The sequence below is a fragment of the Monodelphis domestica genome, chromosome 4, assembly GCF_027887165.1.
Source record: "Monodelphis domestica isolate mMonDom1 chromosome 4, mMonDom1.pri, whole genome shotgun sequence".
NCBI lineage: Eukaryota > Metazoa > Chordata > Mammalia > Didelphimorphia > Didelphidae > Monodelphis > Monodelphis domestica.
Genome location: NC_077230.1, coordinates 242,010,022 through 242,037,223, shown reverse-complemented (window position 1 = coordinate 242,037,223; position 27,202 = coordinate 242,010,022). Strand labels below are relative to the sequence as shown.

At 41.5% G+C, this 27,202-nt stretch overlaps 1 protein-coding gene across 2 annotated transcripts in view; it reads right to left on the bottom strand.

Annotated features, from left to right (window-relative positions):
* Positions 1 to 9,320: 9,320 nt before the first annotated feature.
* The window catches only part of ALG9 (ALG9 alpha-1,2-mannosyltransferase), a 119,062-nt gene continuing 101,180 nt past the window's right edge, over positions 9,321 to 27,202 (bottom strand). For both annotated transcript variants that reach the window (XM_056794414.1, XM_003341222.4), the window contains one exon: positions 9,321 to 14,426. In XM_056794414.1, the coding sequence (XP_056650392.1) occupies positions 14,303 to 14,426 (124 nt within the window). In that variant the 3' untranslated portion in view covers positions 9,321 to 14,302. The remainder of the gene's footprint in view (positions 14,427 to 27,202) is intronic.

Genomic DNA, 27,202 nt, shown 5'->3' with positions numbered 1-27,202 from the left:
ACTTGCAAGGTCTTGGGTGACCCTGATTGGCATTCCTTTATATCTAAATTGTCTTTTTCTGGCTTCCTGCAGGATTTTTTCTTTTGTTTGATAGCTTTGGAATTTGGCAATTACATTCCTGGGAGTTGTCTTTTGGGGGTTTAGTGTAGAAGGTGTTCTGTGAGCTCTGTCAGTGGCTGTATTGCCCCCTTGTTCTAGAATCTCTGGGCAATTTTCTTTGATTATATCTTGTATCACCATGTCCAGTTTGGTGTTTATTTCTGGCTTTTCTGGGAGTCCAATTATTCTTAAATTATCCCTTCTCCCCCTATTTTCCAGATCTATCACCTTGTCGGTGAGATATTTTATGTTCTCTTCTAATTTCTTGGTATTTTGGCTTTGCTTTATTGATTCTTGCTCTTTTACACGATCGTTGTCTTCCAGCTGCCTGATTCTGGCCTTTAAAGCCTGGTTTTCTTTTACAGTTTGGTCAAACTGGTTTTGTAGATGCGTGAATTTCTTTTGCATTATTTCCAACTTTTCCTCCCAGAAGGCTTCCATCTTTTTGGTCATTTCTGATTCAAATTCTTCATAGGTTTGTGGAGAGTTTCCATTTCCTTTGGAAGGTTTTGGAGCATTTTCTTTTATATTATCTTCTGTCTGCTCTGTATTTTGGATTTTGGCTCCATAGAATGTGTCCAAAGTCGCCCCTTTCTTCTTATTTTTCTTGGTATTTTGGGGCTTCTGTGGTTCTGTGGAATTTGCCATCTCTGAATGTGGAGGATTAGTTTTTCTTGCCTCTGTCTGGTGTTCAGAGGCAGTCCTGGGCAGATGGTTCTATGAGCTTTCCCTGGGTTAAACTGAATATGCCTCACTGGAACTGGAATGGAAGGGTCGGACCACGAGGCCACACTCTCCCCCGGGCTCGCTTTCCGGAAGTTGCCTTCAGAATCGCTGGCCATGAGGCTGTTTCGTCAGCCTGCGGGGGGATGGGCTGCAGCTAGCCCAAGCTCTGAGGGCAAGGACTTTCACTGAGACTTGGATAGCAGGATCCAGCCCGTGAGGCTGTCTTGCCCGCCCTGAGGGTTGCTGTTGTTTGGACCAGCTCTCTGCAGCGGAAGCCCCAGGCAGTAACTTTCACCGGGACTGTAGAAGGCCCTGAGGGTTCTGCTCTCTGAGCCCGGCCGGGCTGCGGCTTCTGGGAGCCTTGGACTCTGCGCTCCTACCCCTGAGGTCCGAGTGATCTCGGGTTCTGGCTTTTAAGGGGAGCCGTACCTTTTGAACCGGGTCCAGGTCCAGGAGGAGGGTTCCCAGGGTCTGTGCTGTTGATCGTTTTGAGTTTCGGCGCCTTAGGAGCTTATCGTTTGAGATCGGTCGGGAAGGGTTTTCCGGAGATCTGAGCTTTAGCTTTCTCTAAGCCGCCATCTTAACCGGAAGTCACCCACAGACCTCTCTTTCTAAGCTTCCCTGGGCTGGAAAAATATCTCACTGTGACTTTTTCTTGGCTTTCTCAATCAATACTTGGTATGGCACATTTTTTTTAAGTTGTTATGGAGGAGGCCTGAAGGGTGAGCTGTGCAAAATTAATACTTCCTCAGGGATCATTTCCCTAGAAATTCAAGGCTTTGCTTAGTAGAATAGCCTTTTTGGAAGTCCTCTGCCAACTCTGGGAGCTGCACATGACAGACTAACTCCCAGGTCCTCTCCTTAGACCTATTCCCCTGGATGTCTCAGGTATTTACCAACCCAAATGCCCCCTCCCCATTCCCTAGTGCCATGATGGTGAACCTATGACATGCGTATCAGCATTGACATATGTAGCCATTTTTGATGACACATGGCCCCACGAGGGCTTAGGGCACCTCAGGGAGCTGTGTGCCCTGTAGCCATGGCTGTGGCCATGCCCCAGCCTGGTGGGAGGAAGGGGGTGGGGTGGGGGGAGGGTTGCTCCACATGCTGGCCATGGGGGTGGGGTGGGAGGCCAGCAGCAGGTGGGATACATGGGGCTCCCACAGGGGTAGGGAGGAGGGAGCACTGAAGGAGTGCTCTTGGGCAGGCAGGCTGGCAGGCTGGGGTGGGGTGGGACATGATGGGGTGGGGCCAGTGGAAGACTGGGCAAGGCTCTGGCCCACATGCAATGGAGGAGTGCCTGGAACAGATTACCAGACACTTTTAGCACCCTGAAAAATATAGCAATGGCTTTACACACAATTTTCCCCTCTACGTACTTTTGTGAGATCTCACCTTATTCTCAGTGTTAAATAATATCAAAACCAACATAAGAAACAGACTGACAGATGAAGTTAGTAGCGCTTGCTTGGACTTGAAGTGTACAAAATACCAACCTTTAATTGAAGATTTAGCCAATGAAATTCAGCAACAAAAAAGTCACTAATAGGCAGGTTAGTTAAAGAATTCCCCTCCCCCTCACTTATCTTTACGGCACCCCACATAAGTTAAATAATATCAGGACCAACAAAAGAAACCAACTAACAGATGAACAAAGAAGTCACTAAGCAGGTAAGTATACAGTTATATATTACAATTATACATTTTTTGTTATTTAAACTATAAATATCATGAAATTGTTTTTTTTTTTTCTCAAATTGACACACCACCCAAGTTATGCTTGGGTTTTTGGCAAACTTTGACACACCAAGCTCAAAAGGCTGCCCATTACATTACTGCCCCAGTGTTTCCATCTTCATCACTGGACTTTTTAGGGTAGGATCCCAGTCAACCAGTATTTCCCAGTACTGTGGCTACCACTCCCACTTATTTCCACCTACTTCCACCTTAGTCTCTGTGTTTCAGAGCCACTATATGTCAGCCTATTATTATGACCTTCTTTCATTCCTCTGCACAAAAATCTTAAGTGGCTTGCTTTTGCTTCTGGGAGAAAAGTCAGACCTCTTAGCTTGACATTCAAGACCTCCACAACCTACTTTTTAACTTAAATTTATATGATTTTTGCATTTTAGATTATTCTCCTTTGCACACGGTATGTGACAACCAACCTGTCCCATCATCTGTTTCCTGAAATCAATATTCAATCTTCAGTGTGATGGCATTGTGGTCTGTCCTTGTCAGAAGACAGTCTTCAGTTCAGGTATTATACAAAGCCTTTCCCGATTCCCTACCTCTTCTCTGCCTCTTCCCCAGTTGTTAGTATTTTCTTTTCCTCCTCAAATTATCTTGCTTTTACCTCTTCATGTATGTATTGTATGTAATCTCCTGGAGGGCAGGAATTATTTTATTTTTGTCTTAGTACCCGTAGCACCTAGTATAGCACACAGGTTGCTGTCAATAAATATTTGTGGGATTGAATTGGCATATGCCACTGAGAGCCAGCAAAGTTGAGTGTGTAGCCTGCCAGCCTCTGAGTTCATAAGATCTGGGTTCAGTTCAGACACATCCTGGTTGTGTGAACTAGAGCAAGTCACTTAAACTGTCGGTTCTCCTGAGCAACTTTCTAAGACTGAGCTGCCAGTCCAGTGGCTGATCGCACTGGTAGAGGGACTGTCCTCATCATGAGCTCCTCCCACTCATAAAATCAGAGGTCCCAGGGGGTGGCTGAGTGATTCATCAGATTGAAAGCTTGGCCCAGGGGGCAGCTAGGTGGCTCAGTGGATTGAGAGCCAGGCCTAGAGACAGAAGATCCTGGGTTCAAATCTGGCCTCAGACACGTCTCAGCTGTGTGACCCTGGGCAAGTCACTTAACCCTCATTGCTTAGCCCTTACCACTCTTCTGTCTTAGAACCAATACACAGTACTGATTCCAAGATAAGGTAAGGGATTAAGAAAAAAAATCATAGTTCCTGATCTGTTTAGTTTAAGCTCAATCCTAAACTTTGTTAACCCAGGATCTGTGAACCTTGAAGCTTATCTTAAAACTACAGTAAAATTTTGGGGACACGCTGTATATGTGTAAGTGTAGATACATACACCTCTCACACGCTGGCTGGATGTTTCAGACAGGCCCATGTGGCCTGCCACTGGACCGATGGGACAGGGTCTACCGAGTCTCACCTCCCAAGGGGATGACATACAGGGACAAGCAAAAGTATGGAAGTCCATCAGAAAGCGACCTTCCTTCTTCAAGTTTAGAGAGTGTAGAAAGTAATCAGCTGAGCTTAGGGATCCCCCACTGGCAGGTACCCACTAGGTCTGTTCATAGCAGAATCTTGGGAAAGTTTGGGAACTACAGAAGAGTTTGTCAAGGTACCAAAAATGCCTTGTGCTCCTAGAGCAAGGGTTCTTAGCCATTTTTGTATCTTAGACCTCTTTGGTATTGTAGGGGGTCCCAAGGATCCCTTCTCAGAATATTCCATTTTTAATAAAGTACGTAGGATTACTCAGCAACCCACTCACACTGAAATAGTTTCTCACACACACTCATCCTTATATTTGAAAATTCATAGTCCCCAGGTTAAGACGGGGCCAGCTGGGTAGCCCAGGGGATAGAGCACCATACCTGGAGTTTGGAGGACCTGGGTTCAAATCTGGTCTTAGGTACTTCCCAGCTGTGTGACTAGGCAAGTCCCTTAGCCCCAGTTGCCTTACACTTTTCACTCTTCTGCCTTAGAATGGATACTACAGAAGGTAAGAGTTTGGGTTTTTTTTTTAACCCATCCTATAGGAAACCATTCATTTTATGATTATTAAAAATAATAAGTTGCATTTATATAGCGATTTAAAGTTTGCAAAGTGCTTTACAGATGTTAATTCACTGGATTCTCACATGGACCTTGTGAGGTGAGTGCTATTATTATGCCCATTTTACAGATGAGGAAACTGAGGTAGATGGGTAGAATGATTTGCCCAGTATCAGACAGCTAGCTAGTGAGTGTGTGAGTCTGCATGTAGACTCCAAGTCCAGGGCTCTATCCATTATGCCAATGTGGGGACTTTGCCACAAGGTAGGAGGTAGCTCTGCAGGAATCCTGTTCTGCCAAGAAAGACGTGACAGAGGACACTAGGGCTTAAACTGCAGAGAGGACCTGCAAGTACAAGAAATCCCATGACTTTCTGTCCACCCAGTGAAAGAATCTGGAGATTTCTGCCAAGTGGGAGGGAAGAGGACTCCACCCACTTATGGAGCCATTTACTCACTTACTACAAACTGGAAAATGCTTCCCAAAATGTGGTCAGCCACTTGGAAATCAGATTTAACTTCTGCTGCGCTGCTGAAGTCCCGAGACTCTCAGCGGGTAGCTGGCTGGGTAGCCCTCAGACTGACCACTGTCCGAAGGCAGATCATGGACAGATTTGGGGCTGGAGGAAGATAGGAAAATAATAATGACACACTCAATGCTTTAAGTGTGCAAATGATTCCCTCATACAACCCTGTGAGACGGGAAATGGAAATAGTATCTCCCTCTTGCAGAAGAAGTGGGACTGATTACAGAGTTCCTAAGGGTCCGAAAGGGGATTTGAACTCGGGTTTCGCTTCCTAGCTCCACGTCCAATGCTTCGTCCAGTGCCCCCCCCCCCCCCCCCCCCCCCCCCCGCACTCTCACTTCATCAAAGGAGGGGCAGGTTGACGAATGCCCGCGATGAAGGGCAAGCAACAGAAAAAGAAGGCTGTGCGGTCCAAATCGGGATTAGAGGGTAAAGCCAGAGATGATGTCAATCCAAACCAGAATTCGCCGGACAACTCAACCCAAGGGATGAGGCAAGAGGTGGAACAAAGACCACAGAAGCAGTGCCAACCGGGGAATCAGCCTGGATTATGTAAGGGCGAAAGGAAACGGCAAAGGATCCGCACAAGGGAGAGGCAGGAGGAATCACGTGGCAGGCAAGACCAGCAGCATTAGCTCCACTACCATCTTCCTTCAGATCCTCAGGAGACCGCCCAGGACCCTAAGCCCAAGAGCCCCGAGAAGAGCAGTGGCCCCCCAAGCCACCAGATCTTCCAGTCCAGACCTCACGGCCATCACCAAGGGGAAGTCACTGGGGAAGGGAGGCCCGTTTTATCTCCTCTAATGACAACTGCAGCCCAACCAGCAATAGTCAGATAGACACAGGAGACTACGGAAGGGAAACCTCCCAGAGTCCTGCTCTAGCCCAGCCCTCCCCCAGGGAAGCAGCTCCCCTCCCTGGGAAGGGACCAGCCATCCCTCCACCTGCCGCACACGAGGGCAGGCAGGCCTGTCTGGCTGAAGCAACAGCGCCACCCTGAGGGAGGAGGTAGCATGCGCCAGTCAAGTCTACCACCCTGACCATCATCTCCCTTCAGATTCTGATGGAGGCCACCCAGGGTCTTCCACCAGCATTCTAGAAAGCCGACCGGCAGAGAAGCAGCCTGGCATTTGCTCCTCCTGCAAGTGCTACAGCCACAGCTACTTGAGACCCAGAAAAGAAAGTTCTTACCGTCAAAAAAGTGATTTTATGTCAGAAACGTTATTTTGTCAGTGGAAATGGCAGGAAAGGCATTATCAGCTGCATTACCCCTGCACCCTAAGGATCTTCTTGTTTTTGTTTGCAACAAAAAATCTTCTGCATGTGTGGTTTCCCCCATTAGAATGTGAGCTCCTTGGAAGCAGCTGGGTAGCTCAGTGGATTGAGAGCCAGGCCTAGAGACAGGAGGTCCTAGGTTCAAATCTGGCCTCAGACACTTCCCAGCTGTGTGACCCTGGGCAAGTCACTTGACCCCCATTGCCTAGCCCTTACCACGCTTCTGCCTTGGAGCCAGTACACAGTATGGATTCTAAGATGGAAGGTAAAGGTTTAAAAAAAAAAAAGGTGAGCTCCTTCAGAGCAGAGATGGCTTGTTTTTCTGTTTGTATCTCTGGTGCTTAGCACAGTGCTTTGCATGTTCATTCATATAAATATATTCCAAAGTGAAACTGTAGGCACTGGTGAGCTCATAGTTTGTTCCAAACAACATGCATGCCCCAAACAGCCTTCTGTAAGGAAGATGGCATGCTAGCCTCCTTGTTCCATTGTGTCTCCATGGCATGAGACCAAACATTTGCTACTCACTTGGATAGCAAATGGGTGTCTTGAGGGCACTGAGTGGGTGGGAAAAGCTCTGTACAAAAGACTTCCATCTATGTAATTTTGCCTAAAGCTTAGCAGGTTTTCCAGGCCGCATGTCTCCATCTGCTCCTCTTTCAGGTTATGTTCCTCAGCATTGAGAGCCCTTCTCAAGGCAGCCACTAAACCCATCAATTTCCCGCCTGTCCTCATCCTACTGGTTGGGACTCCATCATTAAACGGGTAAATGATAGGGAAGAGACTCCAGAAGTCAACTGTGAAGTCTGGAGGCTGATGAAAAACAAAGCCAATCTGGTAGAGCAGCACAGCCCGAATGGGAAAGATAGAACTTTGAGACTGCTTAAATCACAGACTTCTGCAATTAGTAATCTAATCTGGCCTCTTATCTGGCCTAAATCGAGAGTTCTCCTTCTACAACCCTGGAAGAGTTTTACTAGCCTGCTAGGCACTAACATATATATATATATATATATATATATATATATATATATATATATATATCAGAAAATGAACCTGTATGAAGGAAAAAAATCTACCCTGAAACTTTTGACAAAGATATCTAGGAAATGTACTCTGAAATTTGGGGGAAAGCTCTCCTGCTTTCATGCAAACATAATCATAAGTCCTTTAATTCTCAATTTAAACAGTATATTTGTTTTAAGAGGTTATAATAGAAATTTCCAGTCTGGTTGCATCACCAATGTTTCATAACCTACGTCCCTGCTCTCAAGTTCTCAATAGCTCCACTTCCTTACTGACTTATTGCATTTGTTTAGATATAATTTTCTCATTATCGATTTATAACTTGGTTAAATGTCGTCTATAGTGGTCTCCAAAGCACTGGCCTACACATTATTTTTTTAAAACTCTCATCTTGTCTTAGAATCATCACTTAGTATAGATTCCAAGGCAGAAGAGCAAAAAGGGCCAGGCAGCTGGGGTTAAGTGACTTGCCCAGGGTCACACAACTAGGAAGTGTTTGAGGACTGATTGGAACCCAGGACCTTCAGTCTCTAGGCCTAACTCTCAATCCACTGAGCCACCTGGTTGTCTCTTGACCTACAAGTTCTTGATGTCTGAACATAACCCTAACTTTTTTACATTAAAAACATCACTTGCTGCTTACTGTAAACAGAACACTCAGTAGCCATTTCTTACTTAAGACCTGTCTCCATCTTCCTTTGTTGTTCATCTTTTTCACCCATCACTGAAATTACCGTCATTTTTTTTGTATGTCGTCAGTGTTTATTTCCATAAGCATGCAGCTGTTTTACCCCAGTAGTGCTCCTGGAGAGGATGGGCTCTTTTGCCTAGGGATCTCTCCAGTGCCTTGGACAGAGCCTGGTACCTAGTAGGCACTTAATAAATGATGGTTGAATTTGTTGAAGCGATTAGCCAGTGCTTCATAGGGAAGTGAGACAAGCTGAGACATAAAGGAATAGAAGGAAGCCAGAAGAATGGAAATCTATATTCCAGATAGCGGAAGAGGTGGTAGGCAATGTCATCTAGTAGAAAGCATGCAGGATTCAGAATCAGAAGAGTTGGAAGTCTCAGATCTAACACTCGCTAGATAAATGTTTATTCATCTGTAAAATGGGAACAAAGACTCACAGTAAATTACAGGATTACTGTGAGAAAGCACTTGGCAAAATGTAAAGCATAACAGAATTGTGAGTTATCACTAAAATCATTTGGTGTGAATTATATGTTAAAGTGTTGTTCAGTCATGCCCAACTCTTCATGATGCTACTTGGAGTTTTCTTGGCAAAGATCCTGGAGTGGTTTGCCATTTCCTTTTCTAGCTGATTTTATAGAAGAGGAAACTGTGGCAAACAGGGTTAAGTGACCTGCCCAGGGTCACCAAGCTAGTGTCATAGGCCACATTTGAATCAAGATTTCTGGACTCCAGATCTAGTATTCAATCTATATTATCCACCTAATTGCCCAAGCATACAGGTAGTTATCAACCTCATTTGCTAAAAAACAGCCCTACTAGGTTTAAAGTACCCCAAAGTTGGGAAAGCTACATAATAGTCTTAAATAACTATATTTGTATGTCTATGCATCAGAACTTTCATATCCAAAAATTAGAGAAGAGGCAGTGATTTTAGGTATTAAATTAACATTGCAGTTAAAACTATTACTGCACTTAGTTTCTCTCCAGATAAAATGAAACCAGCCCTTGTTGGAAGTTCCAAAGGGCTTCTCCTTGAACTTTTCAGGCCATTCTTGACCACTTGGCTTTTGGGGAGGCAATTTGATGTTATGGTAAACAGTCTCCTTTAGCTGCCAGTTGCCAAAAAGGAATGAAAGCCCAAGAGCAAACAGAAAGCAGTCATCTCTTTAAAAAAAAAAATCAAACCAAAGGATTTATTTGACTTTTGGTTCACGGTAAATACAATAAGAATATAATGTAAACAGTGAGACGTGAAATAACAAAGCGACCAAGACCAGGGAGAGAGCAGCACTGGACAAGAGTGTCCTTGCTTCAATGCCGAGCCTCTTGCTTCCTGATTTCATTTGTAATATGAATCACACACTTTAAAACACTGGGAAGATTAAAGCCAGAGCTTGTTTAGATTCAATGACATACCAGAGGCCTCTAAAATCCAATGATACTGTACAGAAGATGTCTGTCTATTTCAAAAGATTAAAGCTAGACACATGTCTATTTGGATCAACCAAATAACATTAAATCCATTTACTCAAGACATTTAGTGGAAGAGCATATAAACACAGTGATACATGATTTTTAATGTGTCAATGGAGGGACTGTCAGTTTAAACTTTTTCTCCCAGGCTGGGAAAAAACAAACTGTGATTATGAGAAATATGACATAAGAATTGGAGTAGTCTAATAGCAACCTGAATACTTGAGGCCCCATACAAATACTTCCCGTCAATGTACTTGCATTAAATGCACAGCTGAGCACCACCTGTTTCCCCAGGAGGTTTCTTACCAATGACTATCCCTCCCATCCCCAGAATTGTGCTAGTTTTCACCTCCTTTTCATCCCTAGGAGCAGTATAATAGAATGACAAGAGGCCTAGTCTGAATGTCTAGAGCTTTGGGCTCTAATCTGACCTTCACTGAGGTGTGGGACTTTGGCAAATCAGACTCTCATTTGGTTTTAATTTCCTCTGCTATTAACTGAGAGTCTTGGGATATATTATCTCTAACATATTTTCAAATGCTAAGAGTCTATGGTTGTGAGGATTCTGGAGAACTCAAAAATTTCTCCCTTTCCCAAGTCTGTGTGTAAAGATAAAATGACTTGGCTAAACTCAGGAGATTCCACCTTGGTTTAAAATGAAAATATTTGCTTCTAAGGGTGGTCTTCAATGATGTCTAAGTAAAGGATGATTGTGGTAGGAATATTCATTAATCATGAATATTCCAAAAGGTTAAAATGATCTATCTATAATGGTCAGAGGACATGAACAGCTTTTAAAAATGGAAATCCAACAACCATATTTCAAATCGCTAAGAAAATGAAAGTGAAAATGAAAAAACCTTTGAAGTTTTACCTTACACCTAGCAATTTGGCAAAGATAATGAAAAATGAAAATGTCACTGATCGGGGGGAGCTCTGGAAAGACAGGCACAGTAATAAGCAATTGCTAAAATTGTGAATTGGTCCAACTAATCTGGAAAACCAGTTGGAATTGTTTGATAAAAATGACCCAGAGATTCCACTTCCTGGGCAAGGAAAACAAAGGCGGAACTGTGTAGTCTCATATATGCCCAAAAATTCATAGCAGAAATTTGTGATTATGAAAAACTGAAAAAAGTCAATGAATGGTTGTACAACTATTTAATGTATCAGTATAATTGAATCTTATTGCACCATAAGAAATGGCAACTATGAGGAATTTGGAGAAGCTCAGAAAGATTTGTAAGAATTTATGGAGAGCAGAACAAGTAGAACCAGAAAAGTAGTTTACTATAAGAATGTGAACAAAAGAACACTAAAATAAAGTTGGATGTTAACGTCAGGCCAGATCAATAATAATTTATTAAGCACTTACTATGTGCCAGGGCACCATGCTAAGTTAAGTTCTGAGAATACAAACACAAACCAAAAGAAAGGCCGTCCCTGCCCTCAAAGAGTTTATATTCTAACGAGAGAAGACAACACATAAAAGGAGGCTGAAAGAGTAGAGGAAGGGGAGAGGGGAGAGAAAAGATACCCAATGCAGGTGTATGGATTTCTGGAGTAGAACCTAGAAAGAAAGGAAGACATTTTTCTCAAAAGCAAAGTTCTGGGAGAAATCATTCAATAAGAAGAAGGAGCCACAGGAGCAGAATGAACTTGCAGGGTAATTGTAATGATCAGCCTTAACCCTGAAGAAAAGATGAGGAAATAACCTCATACTTTTCATTGGAGAGGTGGAGGATCATGGGTATAAAATGTTACCTATGCTGTCTCAGTTGGTTTTGATGAAGATTTTTTCTTTTGTTTCAAAGAAACTTCACTGGGTGATGAGTGGGGAATGGAGTAATAGAGGGGGATATACGGAAATGATGCGGTAGAAACAAAAAGCATCAATAAGACTTTTTAAAAAATTAATTAAATTATCTGAATGCTTTCACATCAGATTAAATCTACCAGGTAGACACTGAAAATAGGTGTGATGAGATGCTGCTACTCTAAGTCACAAAGTCAGAAGTTAAAGTTAGGCAGTTAAAGGGCTTGTGTGCAGAGAGAAATTAATCTACCAGGAATAAGTTCTAATATCTAGTAGTCCTAAATACAAAAACATTAAACAAAATCAGAAGCCTTCTTCTATCCAATTTTGTCCAATGATTCTCTCCACTATGATAATAAACAATATACAATTTACAGGAATAATTCTTTTGTCATCACCACAAATGGATTGACCACCCTGGAAGGGCAGCCAAAATTCTGCTAGAAGTTGATTCTCTGGATGAGGAAAGCTACTTACCTTGGCCCCATAGCAGTTCTCCCTTCTCCCTGCAAACCTATTATACAGTTAGCTTTCTGAAGACAGAAATTGTATCTCCTTACATCAGGTACCTCACACATAACATTTCTTGGTTTGATTCTCTTAACAGACTCAATAAGAATAAGTATCAAAAGGGGTGAGACCTGACGTTTCTGATAAATGTCTTAGATTAGGCTTTTTTGTGTTTTATGTTTCATCAATGCAGACTGCACCCACTCTCTATCCTCTCTACCATCTTTATAAATTAATATGACCCCCCAAATTCATCATCTTGTGACCAACCCTCTGATGATAAACTCCTCCCAACTTAACTAGGCTGGTTACCAAATGATACATAGTCTCTGGTTAGAGCCACACTTTCCTAGCTAGGAGTTCCAACAGGAACTTGGCCATGTAACCTTGGAGTACCAAGGGTCATCTCCTGGCCAAGATGAACCATCAGTATACTTTTGTGCTTTTTCAACTTAATTCCTTCCTTTGAACTACTTTACTTACTAGCAAATGCCTAAGTCTGCAGTGACATGTAAGCACTGCAGTGCATTTACCTAAGTGGCATCCATCAGTGCTCAATCTGTTAACCCTTCCAAAAATGTTGGCAGAAGGTAGAGGCCTTACTTCAAGGTCTGGATGCTTTTAGCCCTTGGTCAGGTTGGTATGGAGCCAGGGTGGGCAAAGAAATTTAAAGTCATGGACCTCTGAAGCACCTAAGGAAACCCACATTAAATACCTTCTATGTTGCTTACAAATCTTGTCTGTTCTTCTATCCAGACCTATTGCTTCTGAACGCTTCTGCTCTGTCTCAGACACTCTCTGAAGTGGGAAAGCAACTATTCCTTCTCTTACTAGCTCTCTTTTCCTCTCCAAGCTTTGGTCCTGCTGAGGTGTCATTCTTTTTTTCTAGAATGTGCAATAGAAATGTCAGAAAATTAATTTATCTCACTTGTAGATACTAGAAATTATTATTCTTGAAGATTTTTGGCACCTTACTTAAACCGAAATGTTTAGGAACAGTACTGATGCTGACCCCTGTGGAGCCCAGCAGAGGAATCTGACTCAACAGTGTACTCTTTGTTCTCCAGAGACAGGGGAGCCCATAGCTATAGAGGGAGCTGCCCAAACAATACCAAAACAGATACTCCCACACACCATGAATATAGCCTGAAAGGAACAGCTTGGTCCCAGTAGTCTGAGTCATGGGCAGCCCCACCCAAACTCATACCCAAATAAAATCACCTCCTTAAAATGGAAAGTTCCAGCATTCATCCAAACCCCCCCTTTCAGGTCATGTTTTCATAGTTGGGTTGGGAACCATCCTGACTGGTCATCTGGCTCTTTCTGATTTTCTGGCTCTGTTTCTCTGAGTGTCTTTGCTACATCACCAAAGATTCTGCTTCCAATGGCACTGCTAGAGATGCATTGAAAACTCACTGGTCCCCTTCACCTCTTGCTTCACCCCCCTACTCATTTCAGTTATATACTTTTTTTCTTCCTCTCAGAGTCTTTTAGAAACTATCTCTCAATCACTGCTTCCAGAATTTGCTATGCATCCTACAAAATATATTTTTTAAAATTATGATGTCATCCAAAGAATTAAGAGTAGGCACTTTCCTCCAAATATTCCCCATTCACTTAGCATTTAAGGGAATGTACACTGCTTCGACTTATAGAAACTCTATATGAAAAGGAATGAGAAAATGGAAATTATGGGTAATTACAAAAGAATACAAATCAGGTCATAGTTGCACAAAAGTTTGCCTCCTTCCTGAGCTACATCTCCAGGATAGAAATCCTGGTCTGGCAAAGTACTTAACAGAAATTTGGTTTTGCTGGGGGGGGAGCAAAGATGTGTGAGTCGATATCTGATGGTCCAAATTCCACTGCTGGGAATAAGCACAAGGAGGAGTGCCAGGAGGAGATGCTGAGCAGCAAAGGGTGGAGAAGCCCCAAAGGCAGGAGAGTGGCTGAGGGTTTCTCTGGTGCTCAACTAGAGTAGAGAACAGCTTACTAGAAGCAACCAGTACACAGCATTTCAAGTCTTCCTGATGGTTAGCTCTGTTCTTTTTTCAGTCCAAAATAACTGAACAGAAGAAAATGCATTTACAGATATTGTAGGAGAAGTCTTCACTGTCATAACCCAAGCTGTTCCAGTTCACACAGCTCTAGAGGCAGAGCAGAGAGAGACAGGCAAGAACCAAGAGTATGTAATTAATTCACTTTGAATAGCCTGAGGCACCTGGATTCCAGTATTCGAGTTGGAAAATCTTTATTGTGAATGTTACAAGTGATGATTGGAGGGTATGCCATGTAGCCACTAGGTAGCAGCAAGGGCTGGTTCTTTGGGAACCACACATGTGCTCCTAACCTCCAATCTTCTTCCTGGCTTGCTTTCCTTTCCGGGGTTTGAGGATGGTATAATTCACATACACTGTATGCTTTTCTGACAGGAAAGGAACATAAAATGCTCGAAATAGTCTTGAAGATCTGAAAAATAAACAAGGGAAAAATAAGGAGTTAATTGAATTATTTAACAATATACCAAGTGATCCAAAAAATGTTCCCATGGGGCTCAAGATGATTATGGGAAAGAAATCAATCAACTGTTATTAAGTACCTACTATGTGTCAGGCACTGGGGATGCAAAGACAAAAATGAGACAGTCCTTATCTTCAAGAAGTTTTCATTCTATCTGGAGGGAAAATGTGCTAGCATAGACAATACAAAATAAAAGGCCATGTAGGGGAGGGAAGGCACCAATGACCAGAGGGATCAGGAAAGGTGGGGGGATAAGGGGGGAAAGTTTATGTGGAAGAGGTGAAAAAGGAGCCATTCCAGGCACAGGGAACAGCCTAAGCCAGTGATGGCGAACCTTTCAGAGGCAGAGTGCCACTGAAGGCGGTACTCTCTACCCCCAGCCCACCCCCTTACCCCACAGAGGGAAGGGAGGAAGTGCTCCCATTGGGCCACTGGGCAGAGGGGCAGGTGATGAGAGGCTTGTGTGGAGAGAGGGGAGGAAAGTGGCCCAAGCACTCCACTCCCCTCCAGCTCTGCTCACCTCACACCTAGCCCCTCTCCAACCCCACCATGGGAATCACCTTCAACACAGACTCAACAGGCTGCCATCTGTGCCGCCCCCTCATGTAGCATATTAGCGCTCCTTCCTGCTCAATTTACCCCAGACAGGGAGGAAGTGCTCCCATTGATTTCTGGGAAGAGGGTTGGGGGAGTGAGGAATGTCCTCAGGCACATGGAGAGGGGGAGGAAAACAGATTCTAGCAACAAACTCTGGTGGTGATTGTAGACATATCCACAGAGAGGGCTCTGTGTGCCATTTTTGGCACCCATGCCATAGGTTCACCAACACTGGCCCAGGACAAGGCTGATGACAACAGAGGTGAGACCACAGAACTCAGGAAAAGAAGTAATGTGGAGTGAGTCTGGGAGGTAGACTGGGACCATCTTGTTGGAGGGTCATGCCAACAGAGAAGTCTGTATTTTATCCTAGAAACAATCATCTAGGGCTTTTATAATCAAAACAATACGAAGTACTATGGTCAAGAATGCATTCCTGGAGCTATATCAGAGAAATTCATTACTCAACAAGATGGTGTTGTTACCTCATCAAGATCAGACACTGTACCTACCCATTCCAAAAAATTCTCCATCAAGGATGACCATATCATCTCTTTCAAAACAGCACTGATGGGTCTATACTAATTTTGTACTAGGTTAATCCCCAGAAATCATCAGTCAATTGCAAAGGTTCATAATGATTAATATATAACCTCATTTATATGGTCAAGGCAAAAATAAAGTACAGGTGTCCCAATCCTCAACAGGTCTAGTCTCTGGCCCTTTCTTTCTTCAGGAATTAAGGACACCTCTGTGGTGAATTTCAAAGGGCTCTTCTGGCTCTAGCTTGGGCTCTCGTCACCTCTCCTCTTAAATTTTGACATTTGTCAAAATGATTTTCTTATTATTGGCCATATCACTCACTCCTTAATCAATAAACTCCAGTAGCAGCCCATTGACGTTTAGGTCAAATACTATATCACCTTTCTCATCCTAAGAAAATGTCTTTTCTTGAGTGAGTTTTCTAATGTATGCAACGAATACACACACACACACACACACACACACACACACACACACACAATTATACTGATAGAGCCTATGATTTTAAAAGTTTAGAGTCCTGAGAAGTTAAGTGACTTGCCCAAAGTCATGCAGATAGTGTGCCATTTAGGACTTGAATTAGGTCTTTATGACTTCAAGGTTAGTCCTTTATTCACTATACTACAATGCCTATCACCTTGCACATAGAAGATACTTAATAATTATTTTAATTGAGCTAAATTGGTTGGGCAAAATGGGAAGACCGAGTGCTTGAGCACAGCAGTTCTGGGCTATAATATGTTAAGCCTATAGGATGTCTGAAGTAAATCTAACACAATGTGAGCCCCTAAGTGTGGCTAATATCCCTGATTGCAAATGGAACAGGTTCCCATGCTGTTCTAGGTCCATGATTGTCTCCTGCACTTCTATCCTAGGTAAGCTAGGGAGACATGGTCTCAAACATAATAAAACTTAAACTAAACTGAATTCCTGAAACATGAGGAAAACCTGAAATCTGAATTTCTGATGAGTTTCTAAAGAAAGGGAACATGCTAATGTGAGAGAAAAAATCCCCCTAGCCCCTTATATGAAGATTAGATTTTAATGTTAGCAGTAGTCTTGAGATAATAATAATTGTAATTCTAAGATAGTTAGTATAGGTCATGATTTTAGCAGGCTTTTGTGAATATTCTGGTATAAGTACTAAGGTTTTTGGATTAAGGAAATAACTGCTTTTGCAAGGCCTTAGTGGCAGCCCCACCCTTCAGTGTTGCTATATCAGGCACCCTAACTTGTGATCCATTATACATCAGGATGCCTGACCTTTAGTTCAGAACCTGGTAGTACTGGTCTCCACCCACTCTTAGCCCAGGCATCACTGCTTCCCCCCTTTCCATCAAGTGATTCTTAAGTCATGGTCAAGAGATTTCTTTCACCAAATAAGGGGTGCTTCCTAATTGACCTAACCTATGAACAAATAAGGAGTGCTTCCTAACTGACTTTAACAATGAATATTGCTTCTGGGTGTCTCTATTCTTTGAGGGGTATGACTATTTTGTACTATTTTTTTTTTACTGGTATAAAAGTTGTCAAATTCTTTGGGGTATAAAGAAAGGTCTCTTATAGTGCTAGGGGTCCTCTGATCATGACCAGGGGTCCAGCTTTGTTGTGGGATTGGCCCTCCCACAATAAACCTCTTCTTTATGGCTTGGATATTTTGCTTATCATTTGCAAACCTGTGGTTAGAAAAATTACACAACACTAAGGGGACAGTTTCTATTCATCAGTAAAGAAATAATACTATACTAGTTTCTACATTAGCCACTGTTTCTGAGCTATATGAGGGATGTTCCTAGTCTTTCTTCAAATCCCAAACTATAAATGTTAGTGTGGTATTTGCATTGGCATCATAACCCCAAGTCTGGCAAATTACTGCAATACCCAAACACAATGCTATCAAGTTTGGCCCACACACTTCTCAATTTGAGAGCTGGCAGCACTGGACTGCCCTTCAACAATCTGCAGCTTAGAGGCTTGAACAGAGAACACTGGCTCTGAAGAGAGGAAGACAAGGAAAGGTCGGGTTCTTATAAAGATGGGCTTTAAGCTTGGGAGATCAAAACCAAGAGGAAATACTTTTGTTTGTCAAGAAATTATCTGTTCTATCTGTGCTACGTGGCTTAGGGGAAAGTCAGAATGAAAGGCAGTAAGCCAGTGTAAATACCTAAAAGCCCAAGTGTAGCACACATGACTAAAACCAAGCATTTCATTGAAATGTCATGCTCAACAAAACACAAATCAGTACAAAATATAATCAGTACCTTGTCCTGATCAACTTACCAGAATAGAAAGAAATCAGATTTGCAAGGATCACAAAAACTCATTTCAAAAGATTCTACTGGGTCATCTATGGGATGTAAGATCATGAACAAATATTTATTAAATATTTACTAGGTGTAGGTCACTTTTTGAGATCCTGGGGATACAAAGAGTTATATAAGGCATGAAGTCAAAGGATCTGGCAATAAGATTCTAGTTGTACCAGTTATTATTTGTGTGACTGTGAGTAACTCACCTAATCTTGAAAAATTTGGGTTTTTTCCACCAGCAAAATGAGAAAGTTGAACTAGATAGTCCTTTGCAGGGCCACTACCAGCTAGATCCCATGGACTCTGCCCCAAATAATAATCCATTTGAGAGGCCTAAACATGTACTTGGTGGCAGCTGCCAACCAAGAACTGAATGGTTATTACAGACTTTAAAAAAATGATCCCCAAGATGTTCAAATGGTCAAAAAAAGCTTCCCAGAGAAGGAAGTAGAAAGTGAGCTGGAACTTAGAATTGGGGGAAGGAACATTCCAAATGGGAAGAACAGCATGACCAAATGTATGAGGCAAGACATGTATATGATGTGTTTGGGCAACAATGAATATACCAATTTGAGTGGAAAGTTCCCATAGAGTAGTTATAGGCAACAAGGTTGGAGAAATAGAACGTCAGTCCCTGGAAGGCAGAGACTGTTTTTCATTTTGTCTCTATTCTAGCACAGGGCCTTACACACAGATATAGGAATAGGGACTGGACCTGTGATTTCACTAATAAAGGGAACTCCTAGATAAAGAAAATCTCTCAACCAGCACTGTTTCTGTAATTTATACCCTTAGAAAATCTTGAATATTGTAGGTTATTATAAAACATGATGGACTAATATGCAGTATGGTCAAAGTAGGACTTTGTTTTGCTTGACTATGTTTATATGATGAAATAGTGTTTTTTTACAAAGTGGGGGAGGAGGTGGGAGGTAGAATAACTTAGTGCTTGTTATATGAAAAAAATTATTTAAAAAAGTACTTGGACTGAAAGAAAGTAGAGCTAAACTGTAGAAGGCCTTAAATTTGAGACTCAGCAATTTAGACTTTATGGGCAAAATAAAAACTACTCTCAATACCACCTTTCCCTGATGAATAATTATGTAGTTCTAAAAGCAACGTAAGACCTTGTGGGGAAGGGAGACTATATGTCTTAAACAGGTCCCATGAACAATAAGAAAGTTGGACTTTCTACTTCCATTGCTAGAATAATTTAAGCAACAAGAATAAAATATCTTTTTGTACTCAGCAGTAAATGACAAGTGACTATGTAAATGTTTCTTCATCCTTCTGAGTGTATAACTTTGGCTGTGAAGTTATCCCACTGAGGATAGATAGTCTTTGGATTTGACTCAGACCTGTCTGTAACCCCCACCAGAGAGAACAAGATCAAGTCTTCCTCATTTGGACTGACTCAGTCAAGGAAGAAAGTCATCCTTACTATTAACTCCTCCCCCACCAGCCCCCCAAAAGATTTGGCCTCTAGCACTGTGCTCAATAAGGAAAGGAAAAAGAAACATCTAAGATCCAAACACAAAAGTTATGTAAAAAAAGATGGGGAGAAATTCAAGGATGAGCCCAGAAAAGGTCTATTCATCCTTGGAGTTCAGATCTGAATGGCAAACCAATTTCACTTTGCTTTTCTCTTGCAAATTCTACTTGTGACCCATAGCACATGAAATTACCAAGTTTTACCAGAAGATGAAGTGATGGGGAGGGGAATCCTGAGTATGCTTGGCTCTATTCCCACCTCTGGGCTAGAATGGGATTCTGTGTTGGGCGTTTTGTTTTATTTTTATTTTTTATAAAGAATAAATTGATTATAATTCATCTCTGATATATTCAACACTGCAACAGCCATCCTGGATTTCTTTCTTTGTGAACAATAGCTTTGATATGCTAAGTAAGGTCAAGAACTTTGAGTATCTGGAGAGTAGTAGGGTTCTTGTGAAAGAAGGAAATTACATGTGTTATTTGCCTTCAGGAGAGAGATAAGGGTTTGGCAGCTGGAATGGCAAGTTTATAATATATGCATACATATACAAGGTCATATGCATAGGTCTCCATTTATTAAAAGAACAAAACAAATGCCCTATAAAACTAATAAAATCAATTAAGAATCCTACAACAAAAAGGCCAAACCATGTGGGACCATGGGCAGCCCAGCCTAAGGAGATCTGAAATAGAGCCCCCTCTCATGAGAGCTGAGGCACAGACCCTCCAGGTGAGAGAGTCACTCATGCAGTAGATGGATGGAAGATGAAACAGACTTGGACAAAGCAGTTGCCTAAACAGCACAATTAGCCGATGGCTCAGAATGCTTTCTAATTCAATTACCTGACCCATTTATCAGGGCTGGGGAGCATTCTGCTGTGGAGATTTAAATCTGCTCTTGCTGACGTCAATGGAAGACTAGCTGCCAGTCCCTGATGTCTCCAACTCAGCAGGCATGAATGGACCTGGTGGGTCCATTTTTTACTTTATAAAAGGAAATGAATCTAACACATTTAGAGAAGAGCTTTTATTATTTTTTAATTTTAATTTCTTCTTCCAGCATTTAATATCTTCTGTGAGCCTATAATCTGAAACCACTGCCAGTTTTCCTCACACTACTTTTGCTAATGTGGCTTTCTGAAGGCAGTATGTTCATGCCACACAATTCACAAACCTAAGCACAAAACAACTTTGAGAGTACTCACTCCTTGGTTCAGAAAAAGTGGTCCATATTCTCATTCAAGTCTCATGCTACAACCTACTCCAAAATCCCTTGCCAATAAACTCGGGAATCTCAAAGAGTTAGGACTGATCAAAAATGATTACTATTCAGAAAAAGTGCTCTTAAGGAACTGGATGGCACGGTGGAGAGAGTCCTAGACATAGAGTTATTAAGATCTGAGATCAAATTTAGTCTCAGACACTCACTAGCTGTGTGACCCTACACAAACGACTTAACCTTGTTCTACCTCAATTTTCAATAGTAAAATGGGATAATAGCCCATACCTTTCAGAATTGTTGTAAGGATCAAATGAGAAAATACTTTTAAAGTACTTAGCATAGTGCATGGCACAAAGTAAGTAGGTAGTTAATAAATGCTTGTTCCCCTTCCCTTTACATTTTAATAGGGGGTGGGGAGGGGAGAGATAATACTTGAAAGAGAACTAAGGCATGGTGGTAAAGAAATAAAGATGCTACCTTGGGGCCTATTCCAAAATGGAAGTTCCAGGAGTAACTAATAAATGGGAGAAAGGGTCCAGAGAGAGAAGGCAGCTGAACCACAGTGTGAAGCCAGGAGAAGGGGAAGCAGAGGTAGGAGAAGATCTACTGATCTTTATCACTGTCATATACCAACTTCTAGGACATCTTGCCACCTTTCTCCATAACTTCAGCACTTAGGTTCTAATGTCTTCTCCATACCTCATCCCCAGCCATCACAAATCTCACACTGTCCAAAAGCTGCACCTCATTCAGAATGCTCCACATGGCATTCAAGAATGGGTTTTTCTTATGCCACCCATGGAATCCATCCAATGACTTCTCAATATTTTTATGTTTTCTTGAACACTCAACTTACTGAAGTTGGTTTGTTTCCAATTTTCCCTCATATTACTTCACAGAGTCACAAAATTACAGAGTTGGAACAGTATCTCAGAAGTAAGTACAATCCTCCTGTTTTACCAATGCAAAAATGGAGTTTCAGACAGAATAAGTGGCTGAATCAAGGTCACAGTGGTAGTAAACAGTAGAATCAGCATTCTACTGAGATTCTGACTATAAATCCATCTGTCCCTCCACTGCATCAGTCTTATATTGATGTAGCCCACTTTAGGCTAGCTTTTCCAACTCAAACTGGCCTTGGCAGGTACTATCTAGACCTGCTCATGAGCAATTAATATTGTTCCAATTTTTTAAGTCTATCCTTACTTTTGCAAATAAATTTTTATGGATAGATTTAGATAATTCCTGAATGTCTTTCCATCTCTTCTTGCTAACTTTTGCTGTATTATACAGGAATGCTGATTACTTATGTGGACTTAAAAAATAAATCTGCAACTCAGATGAATATATTATTTCAATTAATTTTAGGTGGCTCTTTAGGGTTTTGGAGTATACTACAAAATTTTAAAACAATAATGGCTAGTATTTATATAATGCTTTAAGATTTGCAATGTGCTTTACAAGTATTATCTCTTTTTATCTTTATAAAAACCCTGGGAATTATAAGGTAAGTTCTATTATTATCCTCATTTTACAGATGAGGAAAGAGAGTCAGACAGCAGTGAAGTGACTTGCCCAGGTAAGTGATTGAAACTGGATTTCCAATTTCAGATTTTCAAATCTCAGGCCTTCCTGACTCTAAGAGGCAGCTATGTCTAATACTTTTGGGGCAATTTTTATTTGTAATTTAAGAAATATGGTATGCAAGCTGTAATGATGGGGAGTAAGACAAAAGAACTGTTGGGGGAAATTGGAATGTAGAAATGACAGTTGGAAACTGAACAAGGACTTCTGGGAAATGCTCCTGAGGAACAGGGTCTTGGGTGGTGAGACATAGAAGGGAGTGGAAAGAGGAGCTGTTTCTCTGGGCCATTTCAAGACACCTGTGGAGATTTCTATCACTGACTGAAATCCTATTATTGAGGATTCCTGTTTAAAACATCACTGGTTCCTGTCAATAAACCTAATTTCTTCAAAGACTTTCATTCCATGAACTATTGAGATCCTGGACTCTAATCAGTGAGCAGTGCTCTCCCCTTTTCCTGCCTCTCCCCTGGCTACGAGAAAACCTTGTACTTCAGTAATTAGTTTTATTTAGAAAGAGATTTAGGGTGACCCAGAACCCCTCTAACCTTTACCCGTTGCCCCAAACGAACCACAGCACTATGGTAGAGAGGCCTGTGAGCGCCTGAAAGCAGCACATATCCAGATTGAGGTCCCTCATACCTCTCCTTGTAGAGAAGACTTCCCCTCCTCCCTTGAGGGCTGGTACAGCCACTAAGAGGCAAGCCTTCACCGAAGGGAGATCTCCATTTTGTCTCCCTCAAGTAATTCAGGGACTCGGGGTGGGGATAGTGAGGGAGGCCATTTTCATCAACCCTTTCCTCACTGCCTTTAACCCTCATTTCTCCATACAAGGAATGTGAGCCCCCCAAATTTATAAGGCTTTTAATTTGCCCTTATTTTAATATGGTTCAACCATTTTTAGATTATCTCTCCCTGATCTGTTTTTAAGGTAGGTTGTTTATATTATTAATTTGTTATATTTTCTTCCGTTTGCTTTTTATTTTCAATCTTTTGGTTTTGTTTTTACAACCAATTCTCCTTGCCATTCTTTTCTTCTAGGTAATCTTTATTTGTGGCCAGGACATTTTTTTCTCTGAGGCTCTACTTGAACTTCTTGTGAAATTGCTCTTTTCCTTGGGGTATTCACCCTGGAGTCACTTGAGGTAAGGTGTTTTTCCTGACAGTATTTAGTATTTTTCTTGACTTGCTCATTTTAGCAGCCTGAATATCTAGGTTGGCAGAGGAGGAAGATAATGGATAAAGTTCTACTGCACTCCTTAATGGGGGTGGAGGGAGTAGATGTGCCTTGTCCTAACTGTAGTATACCAAACCAGGTCCTTTTTCTGGAGGAATTGTTGGAACTTTTCTTGTACTGTAGTTCAGAACAAGGCTACCTGTATACTGAATTGAGCCAGGGTTTCCAGGATGCAGCTCAGGATCCAAATCTACTGTGGTCAGGGCTCCAAGCAATGCTTTTCTCTTATTATTATAGGGAGTCCCAAGCCACCCCTATCACTTGGGTCTGCCCAGGGCCATTTCCTAATAGGCAGCTGAGATCCACAGGACCCTTCTTCCTCTTTCACTTGATCTGAGGTTTAATGCTCACCAGGGAGTTGTAGGCCATTTCTGAATTAAGTTCTTCCTGGTATCCCTCTCCTAATGCTGGGCTCAAGAGCCACCTCTCACTGAACTCTGGACTCTGCCCAGGGCTTCTCCCTTGCTGGGCTGCCTGAGCTGGTTCTAACCTGGGCTGCTGCCACAGGACTCCAGGGCAGCCTCTGAATTAGTCTCTATGTAGGGCCCATCACCTACCCCTTGAATATCACTGAGCTCATCTTAGAGCACCTCTCCACCACAAGTGTTTGGTGGCTGCTTTTCTTGTACTTTTCACCTTGTTTACTTCAGGGTTTCTACAGGATTCTGAAGGGCATTCTGTGTATTCCAAAACTAAGATGTAGTCAAGGTAATTCTCCTTATTCTTTTTAAAATATCTGCATTTTTAAAAGCTTTTTAAGGGTATTGGAAAGAGATTTGTGTTCCTATGGGTTGTAAACTGCCACCATCTTCTCAATCTCCCAAGACTCACCCATCCTTACAAAAATCTTCATTAGATACTACTACGCCCTCCAACTTTCCTCCTCTTCTCTGCAAAATTCCTTGAACAAGCCATCTACAATTGGTGCCTCCTTTTCATCTCTCACTCTTTTAAACCCTCTTCAATCTCACTTATGACTTCATCATTCGAATAAGACTGCTCTCTCCAAAGTTTCTGCTGATTTCCTAATTGTCAAGTCTAATGGTCTTTTCTCCAACTTTGTCCTTCTTGACCCCTGTGTAGCATGTGACACAATTAACTACTTTGTCCTGGATATTTTCTGGATTTTAGTGGCTTTGTTTTCCCTTGGTTTGCCTTCTACCTGTATGACTGCCCCTTCTCAGTTCCTTTTGTTGTATCTTCAGCCATATCATACACATGGGGCCCCTACTCCAAAACTGTGTCTTAGACTCTCTTCTTTTCTGTTTCTCTATGCTCTCTCACTTGGTATTCTCATCACTACCCCAAACTATTATAATTAGGTAGATGACTCCTAAAGAAAATACACACATACACACACACACACACACACACACACACACACACACACACACACAGAAAAATTACAAAGAATAAGCATGACTTAAAAAAAGAGATATAATATAACACAGACAAAACTGCTTACCAGATCCAGGAAGGGGGAGGGAAGAGAGAGAGGAAGACAATTTGAATCATAAAACTTCAGAAAACTTGGGTGGAAAATTGCTACTACACCTAACTAGTAAAATAAAATATATTTACAAAAAAACATTTTTTTAGAGATATAAGAAGACAGTTCTACTCTTCCCCTATACAGAGGTAGGAGGCTCACAAATGTTGCACAAGACACATTTTTTCAGACTTTTTCAATGTTTTCATCAACTATGATGATGTTTTTCATCTTTTTAATTTTTTCCAGTGGGAAAGCCTCCTCACTCCATTTTCCTGTTGGTTCTTGATTCCTATCATTATGAGGCACTTTTAAAAAGATTCGTTTGGAAGGATAGAGCGGTTTTGGCTCTACCCCCTCCTTTTAATTTTTTTTTTATTTAAAAATATTATTTGTTATATAGTATGGCTCTTTGGGAGGGAGAAGGATACTGAGGAAAATTATGATGATGATAAAAAGACACCAATAAAAATTCTCCTCTCCTGGTCCAAAGAACTGTTTGTGTCATTTCCACTAAGGCTCCCTTCCACCTATTCTGCAAGGTCTGATTATACTTGTTGTCTCCCCTTCTTCCCCTATCAGATTGTCATTTCCTTGTTGACTCTTCCCTTCTCTTTCTTTTGAAACCCAACAACTATCCAATCCAATCTCATTCTTTCCTCACATCTCCCAATATTTGTGCAATTTATCCCTCTTCCTAGAAGAGCTCCCTCCACATTTCAGGCTATTGAAATCTTTTTTCTCCAAAATTTCCCATTCCCTGGATCACTGAGGAAAAGGTGTCTACAGCTCCTCTCCAATCACAAGTTTTTCTCTGCTTCACTTCTTTTTAAATACCCAAGATATCCCAACTTGTCTTATGGTTACTTCTGCATTTTTTTAACCCTCTCCTAGATGTAAGTTCTTTAAAGGCAAGGATTCTGTTGATTTTCATCACTTTATTCCTAGGTACCTAGTACAGTTCATTGCTGTCATTGGCAGCTAAATGGTCTAAGTACAGATTCATGAGAAAAGACTCATACTCACAGTGGAATGGAGTCAGTTTCACCTTCATAGCAGTGTACATTGGAAATTGAACTTCCTATTCTTAAGTGGCTATAAATCATGGATATAAAACATTCACTGCTGACCATTGTTAGAAAATTTTAGGGTTGTGACTTTAAATCTAGATTTAAATGGTCTCCAAATAAAATTCCCAAGTCTGTCTGGAAATTTATGGTAATTTAATTAATATAGAGGGAAGGAATTTAAGGAGAAGGAGAAAAGAGAATAAAGGATTTCTCCTACCTGACCTATGCCAGGGGGAGTTTTAAACTCCCCACCTCTAGGTTTCTGAAGAAGATTAGAGAATTCTGAGAGGAAAAAGTTGGAAAGTAAAGGAGAAAAATTCAGCCAGAAACTCACCACCAAATCAGACAATAGTTTACAGCCACGCTAAGATGCTGAAAGGCTCAGCACACAGCTCTCAGCTAACTCTCCACCACCAGTCACGGAAAGAGAGAGTGAGAGGGTCCCCATGAGGGACCAAAAAATCTCAAATATATAGACCTTTCATCCTTATTCTCTCTCCTCTAAATTTTCACATCCACCAATCATATTCAAGGCTTTTTCTCCAGGACTGCCCATACTTTTAGTTCTCATCTTCTTTGATTTGATTATATCTTTAGAGTTACTTAACACTTCTTTGTTAAGTTCACCTTTTGTGAGTTACTTGACCTTTTTGTGATTAATTTAACCTTTATAGTTACTTAATACCTTTTTGTATTAGATCTAAAAATAGACGTAGCTTAAAGTATTAGCTTCACTATAAGGTGAGAACTAAGTACTTTCATTGTTCAATCAGGAGATTACAACTTTATCTTCCCCTAAAGTACAGTCTAAGCAGGGTGGAGTAGTTTTTAAAGTTCACACCGTTAACATGCATTAAGTACTACAGGGTGCTCCTTCAAAAAACAAGACTGATTGACATTGCTATTCAAGATAGAAAAATCTTAAAGGAAAGTGGAGAGACCAGAAGCTGATAGTGGGAAAAGCATAATAAATGATACACTAGTAAAAGGCAGTTGGGGGCACAATGAATAGAGTTCCAGGTCTGATGTCAGGAAGACCCATTTTCCTGGATTCAAATCTAGCCTCAGACACTTACTAGCTGTGTGACCCTGGGAAAATCACTTAACCTTGGTTGCCTCAGTTTCCTCATTTGGAAAATGATCTGGAGAAAGAAATGGCAAACTACTCCAGTGTCTTTGC